General features: G+C 34.8%; 1 protein-coding gene across 8 annotated transcripts in view; it reads right to left on the bottom strand.

The window, feature by feature from the left end:
• CDK13 (cyclin dependent kinase 13) overlaps positions 1–24,443 on the bottom strand; it is a 100,933-nt gene that overhangs the window by 25,476 nt on the left and 51,014 nt on the right. For all 8 annotated transcript variants that reach the window (XM_045578602.1, XM_045578605.1, XM_036429796.2 and 5 more), the window contains 4 exons: positions 16,257–16,446; positions 15,333–15,389; positions 4,478–4,579; positions 4,307–4,384 (listed from right to left, as the gene is read on the bottom strand). In XM_045578602.1, coding sequence (XP_045434558.1) covers positions 4,307–4,384; positions 4,478–4,579; positions 15,333–15,389; positions 16,257–16,446 — 427 coding nt within the window. The remainder of the gene's footprint in view (positions 1–4,306; positions 4,385–4,477; positions 4,580–15,332; positions 15,390–16,256; positions 16,447–24,443) is intronic.

Below are 24,443 nucleotides of genomic sequence, written 5' to 3'. Positions count from 1 at the left end.
TGCAACCTTGGTGTATCAGGAGGACACTCTAACCAACTCAGCTATCCGGCCAGAGCTTGCCATCACTTTTTAACTCATGCCCTTCTATCACAAACTTTTTGTGATATGCCCAAGATACTTTCTGGAGCAAGGCAACATACAGACTACTTGCGTACTATAGTATGGTAGTATAAAGCTCTTTAAGACAGATTCTGATTAGTATTCCCACTCTTGATCAGTTTACACATTATTTTTATAATCAAACTCTAGACCTCATCATTTCTGAGGTGTGTGGTGTTTTTCTTTTTTAAGATGGCAGAAATATCCCATTACTGCAAATAAGATGAGGGGGAGGAGTATGTATTGGAAAACTTACATTTATTTAATTCTTATAGCCCTAAGCATAAGTCCTATTTTACTTGTGAAGAAACAAACATTACAGAACTTACCGTAAGTTACAAGTGCAGGAAGTAGCTGATGGTCACTAGAACCGAGGTCTGTAAGGTTCCAAAGCCCACCCCTTTCAATATACTCTGCTGCCTCCTTCAAATCAGAGAGACTTGTTTCTTTTATCAGAAACTTCCATTTTTTCTTCATATTTTAAAAAATAATGCTATAGAATCAAAGTTGAAGCATCTTTTTCTGTTTTAAATATATCTTACCAACAAAACAAAAACATTCTGAAATATATAAATTGGATAGTAAAACAGATCCATGTTGAGATAAACAATTCCAGACTCTTGATGTGTTTGTTTTACCTAAAAGGGATCAAATCAAACATAGACTTCTGGAAAACTGCTCTTTTCATGGAATTATGCTGCTTTTCCATGTTAGTATCTTCAGATTTATCACTTCCTTGTTAATTACTATACACTTTGCTGCTAAGCAGATGGACTGAGCTTGCTTTCTTTTCCCATGTGGTTCACACTAAACTGAGTTAACGTGCTCATAAATAACTCAACTACACTCATGCCTCAGGATTTTGATTACTTTGCTGTTGCCTCATTTCTTTCAGATTTCTGCTCAAAAATTCCCTTCTACCTACAACACTACCTTCTACCATTTTCCATCTCCATTCACATATAATCATTTGATATATTTTATTGTTTGTTTGTTGTCTTTAACTAGGAAGTAAAAGAAGTTGAGTGCCAGTTATGAGACACTGAGATAGCCTTGACCCTCCATTGTATCCTAAAAGAACCTATGAGCTGGAACACAACCAGCAATCAATAAATACTGTTCAATTAATCTCCTAACTTGAAATGTCTTCTGTATTATAATGTAAGGTCCATATAAACTAGTTTTATTTCTGGACTTTCCATATAATCTTATTGATTTATCTATGTATCATGTGCCAGTAGAAAATAATCTTATTAGTGACTATAATTTTGCTTTAACATAAGCCAAAGTTTCCTTCTTTTTGAGAATTTTCTTGGTTATTGCCATATTTATCTTTCCAGGATGAACATAAAAAAATCAAACATCATTTTAAAATATGTTTTTTAAGTTCTCATTAGAATTACGATATAGAATGAATTATCATCTTTAAAAACAATTAAGCCTTCCTAGTCAAAAACAAGATATAGCTCTACAATAGTTATTCAATCTTCTTTATAGTTTTAAACAGGACATTGTAGTCTTCAATATATCTGGAGAATATATTGTGGTGGTTTTTAAAAAAGCATCTTTCCTACCATATTTCTAACTGGTGATTATTGGTTCATATTTTATAAAAGCTATTGTTTTTAATATGTATATATAACATATACGAGAACATTTTTGTGTATATACACACACACACTTTTCTTAACACTTCCCATTTTACCAAGTTTGTTATTTAAGATAGTTCAGGTAATTCCTTTCTGTTGCATACATGCATATATGTGATGTTATCTATAATAATAAAAGCATAACATGCTAATTAGACCGGACAGCCGAACGACCTTCCAGACAAATTTCATGCATTAGGCCTCTAAGTCATACATAAATTATGACAATACTGCCTTCATTTTTCCACTATTATACCTCTTATTGGACCCCTTTTCTAATTCTATTAGGTAACTGGTTAGTACTTCTAAAACACTCTTAAATAATACTAGAAGACAACTTTTTATCCTTCTTGTCTTTACTTTTAATATTTCACCACTAAATATTATTGAGGCTACTAATTTGTGGTACACATTTTTATCGGGTTAAAGAAATATCTCTCTACACTTCCTCAGTTTAGCAAGTTTTTATTTCTAGAAAATGCCTATTTTAACACCTATCAAGATAAACTTATTATTTTACTTCTATTAAAGTGTAGTTATAAGAACAGACTTCCTAATACTGAAGTATCCTTGTATTCTTGAATTGAACTTTACTTGACTTTCTGCAAGTTAATTTTCTAATGAAAAGCCTGACACTATTGAATTTTTGGACTAATATTCTATAGAAATTTTTCATGTTGTCATTGTCAATTTGATGTTTTTATCACACTAACTTTCTATAAAGTTTTATTTCTTATATGGTACTGAGAATTGGTTAGAAGTTCAGATACTAAGGTAAAACTGTCTACATTTGAATTTGAATTTTGTCACCATTCTAGTTGTTTGACCCTGGACAAATTCTTTATTTCTGTAAGGTCCATTTTTCTTAACTTATAAAAAGAAAACATAGGGTTGTCACAGAGCTCAACTGTGGCCAATTCAGGTGAAATTCTTAGAACAATGCTTGCATCATATGTGTGAACTTATTATTAAAATAGATGCCCTAGTATCCAATACAACGAGAACAAACAGTAACTGAAAAAAATGGTTAGAGGGAATCATTAAAAAAAAAAAAAAAAGATACACAGATACATAATTTAAACATTTTATTTTAACATGAAATTTATAATGAACATTTATTCTCCAATCTCCTGACAGAGCCAAGGCTTTCGCTTTGCACAGAGGATTCACTGAATGGGATTCTACATTAGCTTTCTTACACAAACCACATTCATACATATCAAAAACAATCAGAGTGTCTTCTAAATTTTTATGACTTTTCTTTCTAATTTATATCTATTTGCCAAACTTTAAGTCCTGGCAAAGCACTGCATCTGTCTATATTTAATTAAATGACAAATATACAGTAATAAAAAGTAGGCATAAAAGAATGGAAACAACTGCCTATTGGTCATCATACTCTTCAACTAGTGTGATAGTTAACAGAATTACTAGCTGCAAAAATTCAGCTTCCCATGTTACCTAAGCCAGCATTATTTACAGAAGAAATGAAAAGTTATCTATTAACCTAACAAGTCTATTGAAGAAAAAATTCATAGTATATTGGTATCTATGTCTCATATCAATTTCTTTTCTAAAACTTGTCATGCATATTTTGAAACACTTATGCAAATATTACAAATTGTAAATTAATCCTATATAATAAAGGGGTAATATGCAAATTGACTCCAAGAGCGGAACAACCAGTCGCTATGATGCGCTAACCACCAGAACACTCAACGCAGGAACTGTCCCCGGGTGGTTAGTGCGCTTCCACAGAAGGAGCGCCACTCAGCCAGAAGCTGGCTCATGGCTGGCCAGTTCAAAGGTGGTGGCAGGAGCCTCTCCCACCTATGTGGTGGCGCTAAGCCATTAGTCAGACATTCCTGAAGGGCTCCCGAGTTGCCAGAGGGATGTCTGATTGCCACCTTAGGCCAGATCCCCTGGGGAATGGGCCTAAGCCAGGAGGTGGACATCCCTGAGGGCTCCCAGACTGCGAGAGGGCACAGGCGGGGCTGAGGGATGAATTTTCATGCACCAAACCTCTAGTATTGTATATTATATTGTAAATGAAGAGAAAGGTGACAATGTATGATAATAACTTATAACCTAGGTCATAGGGTGGGCTCAAATCATGAAGACCTGTGCTTCATGATGAATAAATTTTGCTGTGTATACATACGTAGATACATATAAACATATATGCAAATGTATATAAGAGTATTTCTTTGCAATATCCCAAAACATTAATTCTTCCATCCTGTCATACTTAATAAAAATGTACCTACCATTCATTTTCTCCTCCCTCATATTTACTCAACCTATCCCTGTCCCATCTTTTCTACTTCAAGCCCTGTGATTTAATCACATACACAAAAAAAAGATTTAGGGACTTTAGATCCTTAATTTTACTAGATGAGGTATCAAAGTGCCTGCAATCTAGTTTCTCGATCATTCAGCAGTCATTAGAGCCTTCAAATTACCAAGCTATTCTCCTTCTGAAAACACATTCTGAAAGATTTTAAATATCCTACAGTGTAACCACCTCCACTCAGCAAATATTACAATCATGAGCTTACCTTATTAATTCTAGTTGTGCAAGTTCCTGATTTGCTTGAAATATGGGTTTTTTAGTGAAGAGTTCACCAAGGATACATCTAATGGAAAAAATAGCCATCAGTAGTAAATGATATAGATTTTACTTAACAAGGGTTTCAAGTAAATTAAACCAATCAATAAGCCTATCTTACCCACAGCTCCACACATCAATCGCCGGTGTATACCGTTCTTCTCCCAACAGCAGTTCAGGTGGACGGTACCATAAAGTGATGACCTTGTTAGTGTACGGCCGACTAAAACAAAAAAAACAAGCAAAAAAAACAAACACCAACTTTTTAGATCTGTTAGAATAAGAGAAATTCTCCTAAGAAATATTAGTTTGGCTGCTCAAAAAAAACTCTAAAATCCTAATTAAAATCACTTTCATATGCCTACTAAATATAGACAAATATATGATTATAAAATATATGAGAGCAATGTGATTAACTAAAAAATTCCCTTAATATATAAAAATAAAAATTGGCTGGTTTTAATGGTAATGTGGCCAAAAGAAAGATCTTTTTATCAACTCCACTGCTCAGTACTGCTTTTCCTTTCTATAATAATGTTTAAAGAGATTAACTGGCTTAAAGGGAGTTGATTTTGACCAAATCCGGCAAATTACTAATATATAGCAAGATAGTTTCAACTGGAACACCTAACAAAAGTTTTCAACATAACTCTGGCAATCTTTCATTGGTTTCAATCCACTTTAGTATGTGAACAGAAAGTACAGAAATGTAGATTGTAGTGCTGAGGTCTATGCTGCAAAAAATCACTAGCAACAGATATGATATTTGGTCAGATGATTCCTTTGTCACATTCATACATACAGCATATATATATATATATGCATGCTGTATGTATATATATATATATATAGCTACCTCTTTATTTATCATAGAAAAGATTATCTAGTTGCAATAGGGACAAGTTTTACCACCACAGTACAAATTATCTGGCAAAATGTTTTCAATCCCTAAAGATTGGTCATATTCTACTGATTTACATGATTAAAGAGGGTCTGAAGAAATTAGAGGTGGTTCTTTCACTGATCATTTTTAGGATATATACTTCAGGGTGTTCATACATGTTTAGATCAATTCTAAACCTCATTCTGGCTATCATCGGAATCACAAGAATGCCAAAGCCATCTCAAAGGAAATGCCCCATTAAGGCTGTACTCCACCTGAGGTTGGCTTAGCCCTGGACCAGTTATGGGAGTATCCTATATAATAAAAGTCTAATATGCTAAGTGTCTGGTCAACAGGTCGACCGTTCAACCAATCAAAGCATAATATGCTAATGATTGCTAAGGTCACCCAACTGCTCCCTATGATGTGCACTGACCACCAGGGGGCAAATGCTCCAACCAGTAGGTTAGCTTGCTGCTGGTGTACAGCCTATTGGGACTGAGCAAAAGGGCCAGACACCATGGAGACCTCCCGCAGTCCCTCCCTGGCTGGCCAACTTCCAACATCCCTCCCTGGCCCTGATCGTGCACTGTTGGGATCCCTCAGCCTGGCCTGCACCCTCTCACAATCCAGGACTACTTGGGAGATGTCAAAAAGCCGGTTTCAGCCCAATCCTGCAGGCCAGGTTGAGGGACCCCACTAGTGCACAAATTCATGCACTGGGGCTCTAGTATAATTTATAAAGTGATTTCCTCTTGATAATCAGAGGTCTGAAGTTCCAGATAGCATAAGACCTCAGCAGCCTGCACCCAGCCAAATTTCTCCAAACAATTTCAACACTTGTGCTATATGCCATCAATCTGGGCATCACAGCATTATCACAGGCAGGATTATAGTAACAGTGTGCCAGAGCAGGAAAAAAGATTGGCCTTGGTATAAATTATAAAAATAAGGAATACAGTATAAGAAGTATATGTTCAATAGCAAATTAGAATTTGACTTTTCTAACATTATTAAAGTTCTTTTTTTTTTTTTAGTGGTTTTTGTTTACCAGAATCACTTATTTTCACTTAAGGACTTTTAAATTCTAGACACTAAATTTGTATCACACTAGAATAATTACTTGTAAGCTGGACTTATTAGTAATTATTGTAGTGTGATACAAATTCTTTAAAAATGTTTATCTCTATTATCTCATTCTTTAAAAATATGTTTATCTCTATTATAAATTTGAAATTCCTTTCCTATTTTTCTCATTCAAATCCTATACCTCTTTCAAGGCACAGTGAAAGACCCATCTCCATAATGACTAATTTCTGTTTACAATAGATTAATTTTCACATTCTGAAATTTGTATCACACTACTATATTAGACACTCCATTTTAATTTTTTACCTTCTTAAGAGTCAAAAGACCCTAGAGACCATTCTTTTTTTTTTTTAATAATAATAATACCTGCTCAGTGTAGTTATTTTTTAAAGATATATTTTTATTGATTTCAAAGAGGAAGGAAGAGGAAGAGATAGCTAGAAACATCAATGATGAGAGAGAATCACTGACTGGCTGCCTCCTCCATGTCCCCTACTAGAGATCGAGCCCATAACCTGGGCATGTGCCCTTGGCTGAAATTGAACCTGCGACCTTTCAGTCCACAGGCTGATGCTCTATCCATTGAACCAAATGAGCTAGGGCCCAGAGACCATTCTTTACTATGAACCCCACACTCAAAGCCTGAACAACGCTGGTATAGGGTAGACACCTTAATGATTAGAGCCTGCAACTTTAGGTTACATACATGAATTAGTGAGCTGGGTGAAAGAATAAAGCTTGTGAAAATTATGAAGACTGGTTGTCTAAAACATTTCAAGCAACTATAAGTATATGAAACCCATGCTCTTATTACTAAAGTGTACCAAGATATCTATAGTAAAGAAAATGTTTAAATTAATATAAACCTATCTGTAAATAGCTAATTTTTAAATCTTTTTATGTTTAAATGTAGCCTACTCCAATCCATTAGGGCAAATAAATAAATAAATAAATAAATAAGAGGACAATTTAATCTGGTTAAATTACAATTAAATCAGTAATCTAAATGAGAAAGTCCCATTATTTGTCGTTATTCATGGTATGAGTGATCTTTTATATTACCATGGTTCCAACAGTGTCCAGTGTCTCCCAGATATCCTCTTCATTATCTATAATTCCCAAAGTTACCTGCACTAATCTATACCAGAAGCATCCTCCAGATCAGGATAACCTTTTTACAAATCAAAATTAATGAAAGTTACTATGAATGTATCTTGAATTTTAGGGTATATAAAAATATAAAGTTTAAAATATGGTCCCTGTTTTTAAAAATAACTATAATTCTAGCTTGAGTGGAAATGAAAGAACATAAGTAATAAAATCAGTGCTAAGGTGACAGTTTTATCATTAATATAATAATTTCACCCAGTACAAATATCGAAGAGGCAATACTTCTCTACCATTTAACCTATTAATATACAAAGAGCTTTGGAGAAATTTACTTGTTTTTAATGGCAGTTTTATGAAAAAACACTAGATGGCGACATTGCCTTCCAAAAATGTTCTCTAGTTATTTTGATCAGTTTTTAGAACCATAAAATGTTTTTCAATACCTTATAAATAAGGATTTTAGAGATTTTAAATCCTTCACCTTAAAGTTAAGAACAATGAGGTCTAGAGAGATTAAGTGACTTGCCCAATATTCCACAACTGGTTAAACAACAATGCCAGGACTAGAGCCTACAGGTTTTATGTTACTTGCATTAAAAAAGTAAATGTGCTAAATTATAGTTTTTTTCTATAGAAAATGAAATTAATTTCAACTTATATGGAAAGCACATACTTTTTTATATCGGACAATCACATAAAATGAAGATATATTCCATCATTTGGAAAAGCACTGGAGTAATTTAGTAAAATAAAAACTCAAAAGAGGGTCACAGCAAAAGTTAAGCTTAAAAAAGCTACTAAAAATAATTAATCAAATGTAGTAATTGATGGGAACTTCTGTTCTCCAGATCTATATTTCCCAATGGCAAATAAAATAAAATATGAATAACTAATGTTCAAAATGAGAAAATGATTCTTTGAGTTTTTAAAGGAATTGTTTTTCCTTCTCATTTTAATCTAGTAATTCTTTTTTTTTTCTTATATTGCAGTTCACACAGCGTAAATCCATCTTGTTCACACCCACACAATGTTCAATTCTTCCATATTAGCTGTAACTTCATCCAGTTTTCCTCAAACTCAAAAAAGATACCCAAAACTACAAGAGTGAGAAGATGTGGTTGATGCTATTAGAGTGATAAGCTCAAATTTCTCTATTTTTAAACAAATAAACCCTATAGTAATTTCTTGAAACCTTTAGTTATTCTGTCCATTGCTAATTACTTAGAAAACATTTCAAAGTAATATTTCTTTGATTTGACATTTGAATGGATAGGAATTATGGTCAAGCCCTAACTTTCTGTTTATAATTAAAAAAAAATATGAATGAAAAATCATTTGCTGTATGTTTAGTTCAATATCCAGAAAACTTGGGACAACACAATATAATCTGGTAAAGGCAGGTTTCAGTATGTTAGAAATCAGTTGTTATTAAACTTTACTGGAACTATTTTTATCTCAAAATCATCCCATTAAAATAATCCTACTTCTCTGGATTTTTAAAGAAATTGAAATTATTCAAATTTGAAAAAGGTAAGTTTTAAAGGAATACATGAACTCCCGAAGGATATGATATTTACTTATGAGATAAAATTAAATACCAAAATTTTACCTTACAAATTTGATTAAGTAGAAAAATTCAGTATATATTATATAAAAATGCAAAGATTTAAAAATTTCCTACTTTTCTAAGCTCAAAATTCCCATATTACTTCAGCACGGCAATAGTAATGGCTCAGTGAACATACCACACCCACGGCAAAGCCAACATTACATTTTAAAAGTTTTGATAGATAAAATTTGGCTTTAAAATTAGATTTCCTGCCCTAACTGGTTTGGCTCAGTGGATATAGCGTCGGCCTGTGGACTGAGGGGTCCCAGGTTCGATTCTAGTCAAGAGCATGTTCCTTAGTTGCAGGGACATTCCCCTTAGGGGGTGTACAGGCGGCAGCTGATTGATGTTTTTCTCTCATAGATGTTTCTAACTCTCTATCCCCCTCCCTTTCTCTCTGTAAAAAATCAATGAAATATAATTTTTTAGAAATCACATTTCCTGGAACATATCTATTCTAATGTGAATAATTATGTGCATAAAAAGAAACTGAGATGGGAAATGGTAATTTAGCTGTTCTCCATCTATACTGGCACCTAACATAAAAACAAAAAAAGTGAATTTATATTCAAGTATGACAGACACATACTGTATTATGAAAGAATGATTCAATTACAGTGAAATCTCAACCAGCTAAGCAGATAGACGCCTTAATTAAGTAGAATATCCCCCTAAAGAACAGGCACTGAAATTTAGTCATTCAAAAACCATACTTCAAGTGAAGTGCTGGATTAAGTACACATTTGGACCAATTCATTTTTTACCATGAGGCACTATTATATCTGAAGGAAAGAATAAAAAATTGGGAGTTGGAAACCCTGAACTCTATATATACTCTTAACTCTGCCAAGAACTTATTTTTTTATATTTAAAGTCACTCAACCCTTTCTGGATCTGTTTTCTCAAATGCAAAATGAGGATTATACCTTTTAAGCTCTAGATTAATTTTAAATTTAAAATAAAAGTCAACTGTACGTTAAAATAAAATATTAATTAAAAGTGTAGTGGGTAAAACAAAAGCAAAAAAAAGGCTCTGGCTAAAGTAGGTAGAGGGGACTGCCACCATGTTCACAATAACCCATCCACACTACAGTTTCTGAGGTTTTCACGGAACTCAAATGGATCCAAAACACACTATTTAACAACCTCCTGAACAGTAAACAATGAAAATAACTTTCAGAATGATGTCATGGGCACTGCAAGATTAAAAAATAAACAGATTTTTTTCACTCTAAAAAATTCAAACAAAACTGGATTTTTTTTTCAACTAATCTGAAACTTGCAAAAACTCAGTGAAAGTAAATATCTATTTTTAAGAATTCTAATGAACTAGTATTTCATTATATTAAATATAGTTACACTGAAGAAATTACAGAGTTGCCATACATAAAGAATGTTAGAATTAAATATGTATTTAAAAGTAAATTATACTATCTGAAAGGAAAGAAATGGGCTAAACTAGAGCATTATAAACTCAGTTGATTCCAGTTTGTTTATATAAAATAAGCTACTTTGCAAAACATGTTTTATAATTCCACACTAGTTCTAATAAAACAACTCATATTTCACTACAACCAGGCATAAAAAGTACCAAAGCAGGATATACATGCCAACTTTCACCAGAGAAACTCGACACAAAAAAGTTACTAGTATACACTAAACTTCTTCACAAGTTTGCTTAAATAAAAGGCTCTAAGGAGCTTAAAACAAACAAATACAATTATAGATATAACTATAATTTTAAAAAAAGAAGTTCAAAGTAATAATTAAAACAAAATGTATAGGTTTAAACATGCAATATAAAAAGCATATACTAGGGTTTTCCATTAAAGACAAAAATTGCAAATGACATTAAGTCTCAGTAAGTATAAATTTCTAAAATATTCCTAAATTCACTGAATTACAACTGCAATATCAAAAGGCTTCCTGAATAATCAATGGAAAACTCACAGGAGAGAACCCTGATACCCAAGGACCAAACATGGAGACCACACAGAAACTGGTAGGAGAGCCGTGGGCACGAAAGAGCTAGATGGGCACCCACAGATGGCAACTGAAGCCCCAGAGAGATATCTCAGCTGTTGGGAGGTGTCACTGAGAAAGCTAGGATCTAATCCTGAAGCTGAGCTCCCCAGCAGAGAGCACCAAACTAAGGAGGGTACTCACGTAACATTTAGCTATGAAAAGCATTGGGGTGCTGTCTGCCAGGGACACCCTCTTGAAGGGCCAAGACACAAAAATTCCCTGTGGAGCCACCCACCTTGTGCTCTGGCAGAGGGAGGGTGAAGTGGATTGGAGCTGTGAAACAACCCAGGACTGAGGACTGGGTGGGGTGGGGGTTAGAGCTCAGAAGGCAGACACCCCAAGTTTCCTGGGCTGAGTCATTCCCTCATACAGAGGAGGACATCTTTCCCACTAAGACATCTGTCTAGCCTGCGGGGAAGACAATCAACACACCCTATTGGAAAACATCTTGCCCTGAGGCTACTTAAGAGATTAGCAATTAGCCTCCAGGCATAAGAAACTGCCCCGCCCTATTAAAAAAAAAAACAAAAAAACTCTCCCTACACCTGAGGACAGTTGCCTGGAGGCAATTCAAGTCAGAATGCTATCAGTCTGTAGACAGTCTGGAGGCTTTGCATCTTTGCCTGATCCAATTAGTCAGAAACAGCCTTTAACAGTCTTGCACTAGAGATTGAGAGGTGTAGAGGATCTACCTAATACATAGTGACAAATCCAAAGAGACAACCAAAATGAGGAAACAAAGAAATAACCCCCAAATGAAAAAACTAGTGAATTCTCCAGAAGAGATAAATGAAGCAGAGAGAAGAAATTTATCTGAAACGGAGTTCAGAGTAATGATGGTTAAAATGCTCAACAGTATGAAAAAAAGATACAGTACCTATGGAAAAAAAAATAGTCTGAGATAAAGAATGAGATAACACAAATAAGGAACACATTGGAAGGAATACACAGCAGATTAGGGGAAGCTGAGGATCAAATCAGTGAATTACAAGACAGAGTTGAAAATATCACTCAATTGGAGAACCAAAAAGAAAAAACAATTAAAAAACAGGAGGTTAGCTTAAGGCAACTGTGAGACAATGTGAAATGTAACAATATTAGAAGAGTGGGTGTGCCAGAAGAGGCAGAAAGAGATATCGAGAAGGTGTTTGAAGAAATAATGGTAAAAAACTTCCCTAACCTGATAAAGGAAAAAGTCACATAAGTTCAGGAGGCACAGAGAACCCCAAACAGACCCATACACAGATACATCATAATTAAAATGCCAAAAATTAAAGACAAAAAATTTTAAAGGCAGCAAGAGAAAAGAAAACTGTTACCTACAAAGGAGTTCCCATAAGGCTGACACCTGATTTCTCATCATAAAATCTGCAGGCCAGAAGGGAATAGCATGAAGTACTCAAGGTAATGGAAAGCAAAGATCTGAGACCAAGGTTACTACCGTGTTTCCCCGAAAATAAGACCGACTTACAGATTTCCTTCTGAGTGAAATATAAGGCATCCCCCCGAAAATAAGGCCCCCTCTAGGCTAACCATGAGAGATTTGGTCCCCTGATTCTGAAAAAAATGGAGTCACAAGAAACTCACCAGGAAATTCAGGAATTGGATTGTTATGATGATGTTCCAGAAGATGATGACATGATTGTCATTGAATAAATGAGTAAATTCTTGATACTGTAGGATTCACAGTTTGCCTGGTTTTTGTTGACAACTACCGTACTACCCTATCGTATACAGGTAATAAATTTCCTTTATTTTCATTTAACAATAATGTGTACCGTATTCTTCTTCATGGAAAAATAAGACATCCCCTGAAAATAAGACCAAGCGCATCTTTGGGAGCAAAAATTAATATAAGGTACTGTCTTATTTTCAGGGAAAAAGGGTATAAACAGCACAGCTATCATTCAAAATAGATGGTTAAATAAAGACCTTCCCAGCCAAAAAAAAAAAAAAAAAAAAAAAAAAAAGGCTAAAGGAGTTCATCACTACCAAGCCAGCATTACAAGAAATGCTAAAGGGGTTGCTGTAAGGGATTGCTAAGAAGCAACAGAGAGAGAAATCTAGCCATACAGAATTAAAATGGCTATTAATAAGTACCTCTCAATAATATTGTAAATTTAAATGGATTAAATGCTCCAGTAAAAAGGGGTAAGATAGTTGAATGGATACAAAAACTTGATGCTGTTTACAAGAGACCCACCTCAAAACAAAAGACACTCACAGGATGAAAGTAAAGAGATGGAAAAAAATTTTCCATGCAAAATGGAAAAGAAAAAAAGCTGGAGTAGCAATATTCATATCGGACAAAATAAGACTTTAAAATGAAGGCCATCACAAGAGACAACAAAGGTCACTACATAATACTAAAGGGACCCATCCAACAAGAGGATATAACCCTGGTAAACATTTATTCACCCAATATAGGTGCACTTAAATATATAAAAGAAATTTCTAGAGGACTTTAATGGAGAGATTGACAACAATACAGTCATAGGAGAAGACTTTAACACCGGTCTGACTTCTCGGGACAGATCTTCCAGACAAAAACTTAACAAGGAAAATAGACTCTAAAGGACACACTGGATCAGACAGATTCAATAGACATTTATAAAACATTTCACCCCAACACAGCAGAATATATATTCTTCTCAAGTGCACATGGGTCATTCACAAAGATAGACCACATGTTAGGACACAAAACAAATCTCTATAAATTCAAACAGATTGAAATCATATTACACATCTTTCTCAGATCACAGAGGAATGATACCAGAAATCAAATACAGTAAAAACCCCCAAAAACATTCCAATATTTGGAGGCTAAATGGCATGTTATTTAACAATGAATGGGTTAAAAAAAAAAATCAAAAACTTCCTGGAAACAAATGAAAATAAACACACAAATCTCTGGGACACAGCTAAAGCAGTCCTGAGAAGGAAGTTCATAGCACTACAGCCGTACTTCAATAAAAACAAGAAAAATCAGCAATAAATTATTTAACCCTACAAATTAGAACTAGAAAGAGAACAAGAAAAGCCCAGAATAAATAGAAGGAAGTAAATTATAAAGATTATAATAATAAGAAATAACACAGAGACTAAAAAACAATATAAAAAAAAATCAATGAAACCAAGAGCTGGTTCTTTGAAAGGATAAACAAAATCAATTAACCATTAGCCAGACTCATCAAGAAACAAATAAATAAAATCAGAACCAAAGTGGAGAAGTAATCACAGGTACCACAGAAATACAAAAGATTGTAAGAAAGTCAAAATAATTATATGACAACAAGCTAGACAATGTGGATGAAACAGACAAATTCCTAGAAAAATTACAATATCCCAAAACTGAATCAGGAAGAAACAACAAATCTGAATAGGCCAATAACAACCGATGCAATAGAACATTAATAAAAATGAATAAAAAACTCCCAACAAACAAAAGCCCAGGTCCAGACAGCTTCACAGGAGAGTTTATCCAAACATTCAAAGAATATATAACACCTATACTCCCCAAACTATGTCAGAAAATTTAAGAGGAAGGAACACTTCCAAACTCTTTTTATGAGGCCAGCATTATTCTAATTCCAAAACCAGATAAAGACACTATGAAAAAAGTGTTACAGGCCAATATCCCTGATGAAAATAGATGCTAAAATCAAATGAGCCAGGGCTTCATGTAACATTTATTATATTTAAAATAATTTTTCTTTCTTTTTTTTAATATATATTTTATTGATTTTTTACAGAGAGGAAGGGAGAGAGATAGAGAGCTAGAAACGTCGATGAGTGAGAAACATCGACCAGCTGCCTCCTGCACACCCCCCACTAGGGATGTGCCCGCAACCAAAGTACATGCCCTTGACCAGAATCGAACCTGAGACCCTTCAGTCCGCAGACCAACGCTCCACCACTGAGCCAAACCGGCTTCGGCTAAAATAATTTTTCTTGAAATAAAAAAAAAAACAACTGAAAAAAATTCCCAAGTTCAGTTAAGTTACATTTACAATGGCACATTTTAAAAGAAATTATATTTACCTCTGTGTTAAAAACACTATTTTAGAATTGAGATAGGATGTAAAATTCTGTAATTAAAATAGTCAACTCAATTATGGTATAGATTTATTACCCCATTTATTAAACTAAAAAAAGTAAATTTCCTTTTTCTTAAAAAAACAACTACTATCAATAGGTATTCTTACACAGCTTCTAAAACTGGTCTCTGATGTCTATAATATTCATTTAAAGTTCTCTTACCTTTCTTCTGAGCTATACAATCGAGCGAGTCCAAAATCTGCAAGTTTTATCTGCCCTCTGGTGGAAGAAAACAAAATGAATAGAAGATATTATTCTATTTTGAAGTGATCATATAAAATCATGTTCTTAGAACTAATAAAAAATATATAAACTTTAACTTTGATCACACTGCATTACTCAAGGTACTATAGGTATAGGAAAGTATATAAACTTGGGATAAAATAAGGTAAAAAATTTTCCTTTGGAGAAGTTCAGATAATACCACAATATTAGTACTATTTTTATTATTATTATTATTATTACTGTTATTACAGTAGTATTAATATAACAGTATTTCAGCACTATTTAGTTGCTATTTAGAAAAGTATACTTCAAAGAAAATTACACAAAATGAGGCAATTACTACTACTCAGTAATAAGACAAATTACTTGTTCAAGTCGATAATGTTCAAGATCTAAATCACATTGTTTTAAATTTAAATTTATTTTCCGGTTCTTAGAGGGGTGAGGTGCCTGGAACACTTTACACTAACTAAAATCAGGACCAGACATGCTTCACTTAAACTAACAAATCATACCAATTACAATAAACTTATTAGGAGTTCAGGTGCTATTAGTAAAATACTCAATATAAACTGTGTGTGTGTGTGTGCACGCGCGCACGCACGGCGTGTATTCATCAACTATTTATATTCTCAGCAAAGCTTCCAGTCAAAAGAAGGCTATTAGTAAAGTATTTGGAATAAAAAATTATATGCAAATTTTCAGCTGTGTGTGTTTAAGTGGGGGGAGGGGGAGGGCAAAGGAGGTTGGCAGCATAGCCCCTCAGTTGTTCAAGGGTCAACTGTAATCTAAATTTAAAATCCTAAACAAAATCAAGGTAAACACTATATAACATTCACTTTGAACATAGTTATGTCATACCTATTATTTAGAAGAATATTTGAACATTTAATATCCCTATGCAAGAAGTTCTTCTTATGACAATAATCCAGACCTTCCATGAGCTGTCTCATAAATGACTTTATGTGATTTTCATTAAAATGAACCAAGCCTGATTCCAGTAGTCCCATCAGATCATGGTCCATATATTCAAATACCAGATAAAATGCACCTAAGAACAAGAACAATTGAAATATTAAAGATTTTAATTCTTACAACTTTTCTATAGGTTCAAAAAATATTTTAATTCTATAGTGAAAACCAATCCTTTCCTTATCAATATCACTTTGATAATGTTCATCTTTCTCTCTGAATTTACTATCAATAAATACATCCCAAGGACACATTTAACCCAGTTTTTGTCTCGTAAACAAAACTCTTACTATATAATCATCCCTGTTGATTTTCACATAGCACAGTTTCTGGATATAAATAATGTAAAATAAATTCTTAACTGTTTTTACATATTGAACAAATTGTCTCTCAGCAAAAAGGGAATAAAATCAGTGCAACTCAAAGACAATTTGAAGGTGGCAAAAGAGTTGTTTTTAATTTTAAAAAAATCTAAGCTCAGTTGGACTTTAGATGACTCCCTTTAAGCCTTCTATATATAATTTCATTCTATCTATATAGCACCAGAGCATTTGAAAGCATACAAATTACAACTTTATATTATAAAGCCAGCTTAATCCTATCAAAACATAACATAGCACATACACAACTGTACTTATGATATTCAAAAATCCTAAGTGAAACTTACATAAATTGAATCCAAAGCTGTATCAAAAAATATCCCAATTGAGTAGAGATTAATTCAGCAATTCAAGAATGGAAAAGCGGATAAAATTTAATACTACATCTATTTGTCAAAAAGAAAAAGTATCAATATGTCCAAAAAAGGCATCTGAAGAAAGTTTACAATCAGTTTCTAATTAAAAACAAACTTAATGACTGTCTAAAAATCCAAAAGAATAAAAAGTTACAGAAAACCTTACAAAAGGCAAACAACTTCATATATGTCAGCAATAATTCATTAGAAAACAAAATTTAAATGATTCCATAATAAAAAAAATTGTATTACAAATGACTAGGAATAAATTTTAATAAGAATTAAAAACCAGAGTACCAGCCAAAATGCTTCTGATAAACATTTGCTCTAACAGAAATTAATATGACTTATTATACTATTAGAACAAGATAGAGTAGTGTAATATACTGAGTGGCCAGATTATTATGATCTCTGAATGCATAATAATCTTGGGGGGCGGGGAGGGGGGGGGGAGAGAGAGAGAGAGAGAGAGAGAGAGAGAGAGAGAGAGAGAGAGAGAGAAAATATATATGTGTGTGTGTGTGTGTGTGTGTGTGTGTGTGTGTGTGTGTTAGAGGCTCAGTGCATGAATTTGTGCATGGGTGGGGTCCAGCCAGCCTGGCCAGGAGAAGGAGACATGGGCAGTTGATGGGCCTGCCTGCTGGTTGAACTCCTGGTAGAGGGGACAATTTGAATATTAGCCTTTTATTATATAGGATATACACTGAGTGACCAGATTATCATGTGTTCAGAGATCATAATAACCTTGCCACTCAGTGTATAATAAACACCAGAAAACAAACACCAAATACACAGGGTGTTCCAAAAAAATGTATACCAGTATATACAACTTTGAATAATTATAAATGCATTATTAAAATACATTTCATTTTCAAAATCATGCTATTAGCTGTTAAATTGTGTATACATTTTTTGAGGATACCCTGTATATCTAATAATTATGAAAACATTTTAAGTCAGTGAACAAAAATAGAAATTCTAAGATAGAATCAAAAGGATATGCTGGAAACCAAAAACAGCATAACAGAAGTAAAGAAAGCCTTGACATGCTCATTAGTTTGAAGGATATGGCCTAGCAAAGAATAAGTGAGTCTGAAGATAGATCAATAGAAATTTTCAAAACAAAAATGCAAAGGAAAAGACAAAATATCTCCAAATTGTGGACAATTACAAAAAGTGTTAACATATGTGTAATGGGAATATAAGAAACAACAGAAAAAGAGAAAATGGAAAACAAGAAATATGTAAAATAAAAATGACTGAAATTTCCTCAAATTAATAAAATATATGAAAACCACATATCTAAGAAACTAGGGAGGACATCAAGAGGAACAGCAAAACTGCTGAGAATCAAAGACAAAAAGAAAACCTTGACAGAAGCTAGAGGGAAAATATCCTATATAATAAAGAGTTAATATGCAAACTGACCCTCATGCTCTCGCATCACAAGATGGCCGCCCCACATCATCACAAGATGGCTGTCCCCACAATGTCACAAGATAGCTAGCAGAGAAGGGCAGTGGGCGGGAGGTTGGGGAGGCGATTAACCAGGCCTGCAAAGGAGGGTAGTTGGGAATGATCAGGCCTGCAGGGAAGCAATTAGGTGTCAATCACGCTGGCAGGGGAGTGATTAGGTGTCAATCAGGCCAGCATGCCAGCAATTAGGGGGCTATCAGGCTGGCAGGCAGAATGGTTAGGGGTAATCAGGCAGCCAGGCAGGTGAATGGTTAGGAGTCAGCAGTCCCAGATAGTGGAAGGAACTAAATTGGCAGTCAAACATCCCTCAAAGGGTCCCAGATTGGAGAGGGTGCAAGCTGGGCTGAGGGACACCCACCCCCCTCCAGTGCATGAATTTTGTGCACCAGGCCTCTAGTCTTACCTATAATCATATTCAAAGACTTAAAGTGTTGAAAGAAAAATCCACCAACCTAAAATTCCCTATTCCATATCCAGCAAAATCATTCTTCAAAAGTGACAGAGAAATAAGAACATTCTCAAAAAAAGGAAGAAATTTGTCACCAGATCTGCTTTGCCAAAGGCCAAAAAAATCTTCAGAAAGAAGGAAAATGATACAAGATAGGAACTCAGATCCACATAAAAAAAGAAAGAACATTAGAAAGTAATAAAGGTAAAACAAAATTTTCATTTTTATTAGTTGATCTGTTTGTTCAAAATAACAGCAATGTTTCCTGTGACTAGCTTATGAATGATTAATAATAATGTTATACCAAATGGGAGCGAGGAACTGGAAATGCTCTGTTATGAGGTACCTATACTACCTATAAAGTAGTACAATGTTATTTTTTAAATTATAAATGTATTCTGTGAACATAAGCACAACTACTATAGATAACTTTAAAAATAAGCCTTTGTTGATATGCTAAGAAAAGGAGGGGGAAAACTGAATCATATGAAAAGTTTAATGAAGGCCACGGAAGGCAGAAAAAGAGTGGAAGGGGGTTGAGGGGGGGGAAGACAAATAGAAAAATAACAAATATGGAAGATATTAATCTAACTATATCAATAATCACTTTCCATACCAATGGTCTAAATATACCAATTAAAACATAGAGACTGGTAAAGTGGATAGAAAAATAAGACCCAACTACATATTTCCTACAAACATACACTTTAAATATAAATACAGAGAGCCCTGCAGTTGTCACCAACTGGTGGTCCGAAAAGTTGGTGACCTCTGAAGAACATCCTCCCATACACCAAAAGGTTACAGGTTTGATTCTTAGTCAGGACACATACCTAGATTGTGGGCTCAACCCTGATCACAGCGTGTAGAAGTGGCAACTGATCCACATTTCTCTCTCCTCCCCCCACCTCTCTTTCCCCCCCTTCCTTCTCCCCTTAAAAATCTTTTCTCTCTAAAAATCAATAAAAACATGTCCTTGGGCAAGGATTAAAAAATAGAGATATACAAAGATTAAAATGAAAGAACAGAGAAAGTTATGCCATACTATCACTAATTTTTAAAAAAAGCAGGAGTAATTTATTAATTTCAAACAGACCAGATTTAAGAGCAAGGTAAGTTATCAGAAATAAAAGGGTCAATTCTCCAAGAACATATAATAACCTTTACTGTGTTCACTCCTTATAAAAGGCTGCCAAAATACATCAGGAAAAAAAACTGAAAGCATTACACTGGTAAATAAATATATTACGTCTATATGGTACTTCATCCAACAATAACAAAATACGTATTCTTCTCATATTCACATGAACCATTCACCTATACAGAGAACACTCAGGACCATAAAACACACCTAAACAAATTTAAAAGAAATAATACAAAGTATGCCAATGAAATAAAACTAAAAATCAGTAACAGGAAGATAGCTGAAAAACCAAAAAACACTCAAGAGTTTAAAAAAATTAAAACTTTTAAATGACCCCTGGGTTAAAGATGAAGTCTAAAAAGAAGCTTTAAAATATTTTGAAATAAATAAAATAAAAACAACTAAAATATGTGGGATACAGCAAAGCTACTCCTTAGAGAAAAATTATAACACTAAATAAATGTATTAGAAAAGAAGATCTATAATCAACAACCTAACTATCCTCTTTAGGAATGTAGAGAAAGAGCAAATTAAATTTATAAGTACGGTAAGCAGAAAAGTAGAAATACAGTTAAACCTTGGTTCTCGAACATCTCCCCAGTTTGAATAATTTGGTTCCCAACCAAGTTGTTCACAGAAAAAAATGTCATTACCTTGTTTCCCCGAAAATAAGACATCCTCCGAAAATAAGACCTACTTACAAGTTTCCTTCTGAGTGAAATATAAGGCCTACCTCCAGATTCTTGATATTGCAATAAACAAGCCATTCAAAGACAATTTGCGCATGGAAATTAATGACTACATTGAAAATAGAATGGAGAGAAATCAGCACGGAAACTTTTGAAACCTAAACTGCAAGAAGTTGTGACTTGGGTGAAAAATTCATGGGAGAAAATCACTGACAGCTGCATTGCAAATGCACTGTGAGCAGGCTACCTTGACTAGAAGTACTCATTTAAAGACAGTGCTATTGCTAAACTTGAGAGATTTGGTCCACTGATTCTGAAAGAAATGGAGTCACAAGAAATTCACCAGGAAATTCAGGAATTGGATTGTTATGATGATGTTCCAGAAGATGATGACATGTCATTGAATAAATGAGTAAATTCTTGATACTGTGGGATTCACAGTTTGTCTGGCTTGTGTTGACAACTACCGTACTGTATACAGGTAATAAATGTCCTTTATTTTCATTTAACAATAAATGTGTACCGTATTCTTCTTCATGGAAAAATAAGACATCCCCTGAAAATAAGACCAAGCGCCATCTTTGGGAGCAAAAATTAATATAAGGCACTGTCTTATTTTCAGGGAAACAGGGTAGACATGTGCTGTATATAAGCAAGGTTAAAATGGAATCATTTGTGTCTAAAACAGATTAACTCATTTATTTATTTTAAATCTTTATTGTTGAGAGTATTACAAATGTCCCCCACCCCCATCCCCAGTGCCCACCGCCTCCTTATTCCAGCCCCATCCCAGGCCAATTTACATTTCAAATAGGAAAAATGGATTTACTTTTCAAACAAATCACTTCTCAAACAGCCTTCGGATGAAAGAAGTTTGAGAACTGAGGTTTTGCAGTAATAAATATCAGAACTTTAAGTCAATGATATTGAAAACAGGAACTCAACAGGGGTGGGGGGAAGATCAACAAAACTAAAAGCTGTTTCTTTGCAAAGATCAATAAAAGTGGTAAACTTTTTTTGATATTTCCACTGCAGAAGCCTTCCATGAGAAGCAAGGATCCCAGCCCCACACCAAACCCCCAACCCAGGATTTCCAAGTTTGGAAGAGAAGTCTCCTTAACTTCAAGCTGTAAACACCAGCAGGGATTGTGGCTGAGTGACAATGGAGGCTGCTGGAGACCCATACACCTCCTCTTAAAGGGCTGACTTACAAAGTTACATGGTCCTACTTCCTCTGAGCTCCAGCACCAGGCAGTGGCTTTGGGGAATCCACTTTAATTCAGTGGACATACGAGGAGGAACTGGACTGTCTGGCATCAGGGCAGGAATTCAGAGGTGGCTTTCACCCAGACAGTGGTGCTCACAGGGATTACTGTTCCTATCCTGAGACCTCCCCTGTCCCAGAGCTGACTGGCAGCCATATCTGAGATTCTAACAGCCTGGCTCACACTGTTTACTCTGCCCTGGAGATTACCTGAGACCCCCCTCCATCCAATTTGCAACCCCACCCAAGTTGTTTGCAGTGGGTTTTCCTTATTAAATAGCCTGTTCTACTTCAGGCTTCAGACTTTGCTAAAATCTCTCAGACAAGCAGCAGCTGGCATGAGTTTGCCCCAAACCTATCAGTAAAAAGCTCATGACTTGGCACTAGCACCAGCCTGCATTGCTTCACAGCAGGGCCTCTTCCAAGCCCAATACAAAGAGCAGCCACCTACAGACCACTCTGAGGCTCATGATAGGTGGCCCTAAGTAGTGGCTGACTTGCACTTCCCAAAGGTCCCAGAGCCATTTTAATTCAGTGGACAGCTTCAGACCATGCCAGATTACATTTCTATATATGCACAAGTGACATACTCAAGGGGCAGATTCAATTAGCACCAAAACCCCACTGATGCAAGTCCTACTCCATAGGGGTGTCTCCTGCACAGCAACTCTTCCACTGTAGTCATAGCTGGTCCTCAGAACCAATTGGTCTAGACCTGAGTTCCTCCCAATGATGCCAACAGCAATCAGGGCTCAACTACAACAAGACTGTGAACACCACCCACACAGGGACTCACCTAGAGTGCCCAGGTCAGGTGACTGGAGAGGTTGAACCACTGGGCCCTATAGGACACCTAATAAACAAGGCCACTCCATCATTACAGGAGACACAGCAGCTCTATCTAAAACATAGAAATAAACACTGGAAAGCAACCAAAATGTGGAGGCAAAGAAACACGTCACAAATGAAAGAAATGCAAGCAAGCAAACCATTAGACAACATTCAAAACAATGATTAAAGGTTACTCAAGGATCTTAATGAGAGCTTCAAGGGACTTGAGAGCTTCAAAGAACTTAGTGAGACTTTCAAGGATCTAAGTATGAATTTCAAAGACATAAAAAAGGACCAGTCAGCAATTAAGCATACACTAACTGAAATAAAGAATAATTTACAGGGATTCAACAGTACAGTAGAGGATTCTGAGAACCAAATCAATGATTTGGGATATGAGGAAGCAAAAAACAACCAAGCAGAAGAGAAAAAGAAAAAAAAAAGAACCCAAAAATATTAAGAGTGTAAGGAGCCTCTGGGACATACCAACATTCAAATAATGGGGGTACCAGAAGGAGAAGAGAGAGCAAGCAAAATATTGAATAACTATTTGAAGAAATAATGACAGGAAACTTCCTCTACCTGGTGAAAAAAACAGACTTACAAGTCCAAGAAGCACAGATAGTACCAAACAAGAAAAAACCCAAAGAGGCCCACACCAAGACACAGCATAATTATAATGCCAAGGGCTAAAGTCAAAGAGAATTTTTAAAAGCAGCAAGAGAAAAGCAGTTAGTTACCTACAAGGAAGTGCCCATATGATTGTCAGCTGATTTCTCAAGAGAAACTTTACAGGCCAAGAGAGAGTAACAAGATCTATGAATAGAAAGGACCTACAATCAAGATTACTCTACCCAGCAAAGCTATCATTTAGAATTGAGGGTCAGATAAAGAGTTTCACAGACAAGAAAAAGCTAAAAGAGTTCATCACCACCAAACTAGGATTACATGAAATGTTAAAGGGTATTCTTTAAGAAGAGGAAGAAGGCTCTGGCTGGTTTGGCTCACTGGATAGAACGTTGGCCTGTGGACAAGGGCACATACCCAGGTTCAAATATGGTCAAGGGCACATACCCAGGTTGCCATTTGATTCCTGGGGGGGGCAACCAATCAATGATTCTTTCTCATCACTGATTTTTCTATCTCTCTGCCCCTCTCCCTTCCTTTCTGAAATCAATATATATATATATATATATATATATATATATATATATATATATATATATTAAAGAAGAGGAAGGAGAAGAAAAAGAAGAAAATGGCAATAAATACATATCAACAAATGAATCTAAAAAATAGAAATAAACAAGAAATCTAATGAACAAAATAAAATGATGAATAAAATATAATCAGAGACATGGAAACCTGTAAGAGACTAACAAATCTCCAAGGGAAGGGGGTGAGGGGTGGGAAGAGATTAACCAAAGATCTTTATGCTTATATGCATTACCTATGGATAGAGACAATAAGGTGGTAAACCTGGTGCAG

Source organism: Pipistrellus kuhlii, unplaced genomic scaffold, assembly GCF_014108245.1.
Source record: "Pipistrellus kuhlii isolate mPipKuh1 unplaced genomic scaffold, mPipKuh1.p scaffold_m20_p_10, whole genome shotgun sequence".
NCBI classification, from domain to species: domain Eukaryota; kingdom Metazoa; phylum Chordata; class Mammalia; order Chiroptera; family Vespertilionidae; genus Pipistrellus; species Pipistrellus kuhlii.
This window is presented reverse-complemented; position numbering and strand designations above follow the sequence as displayed.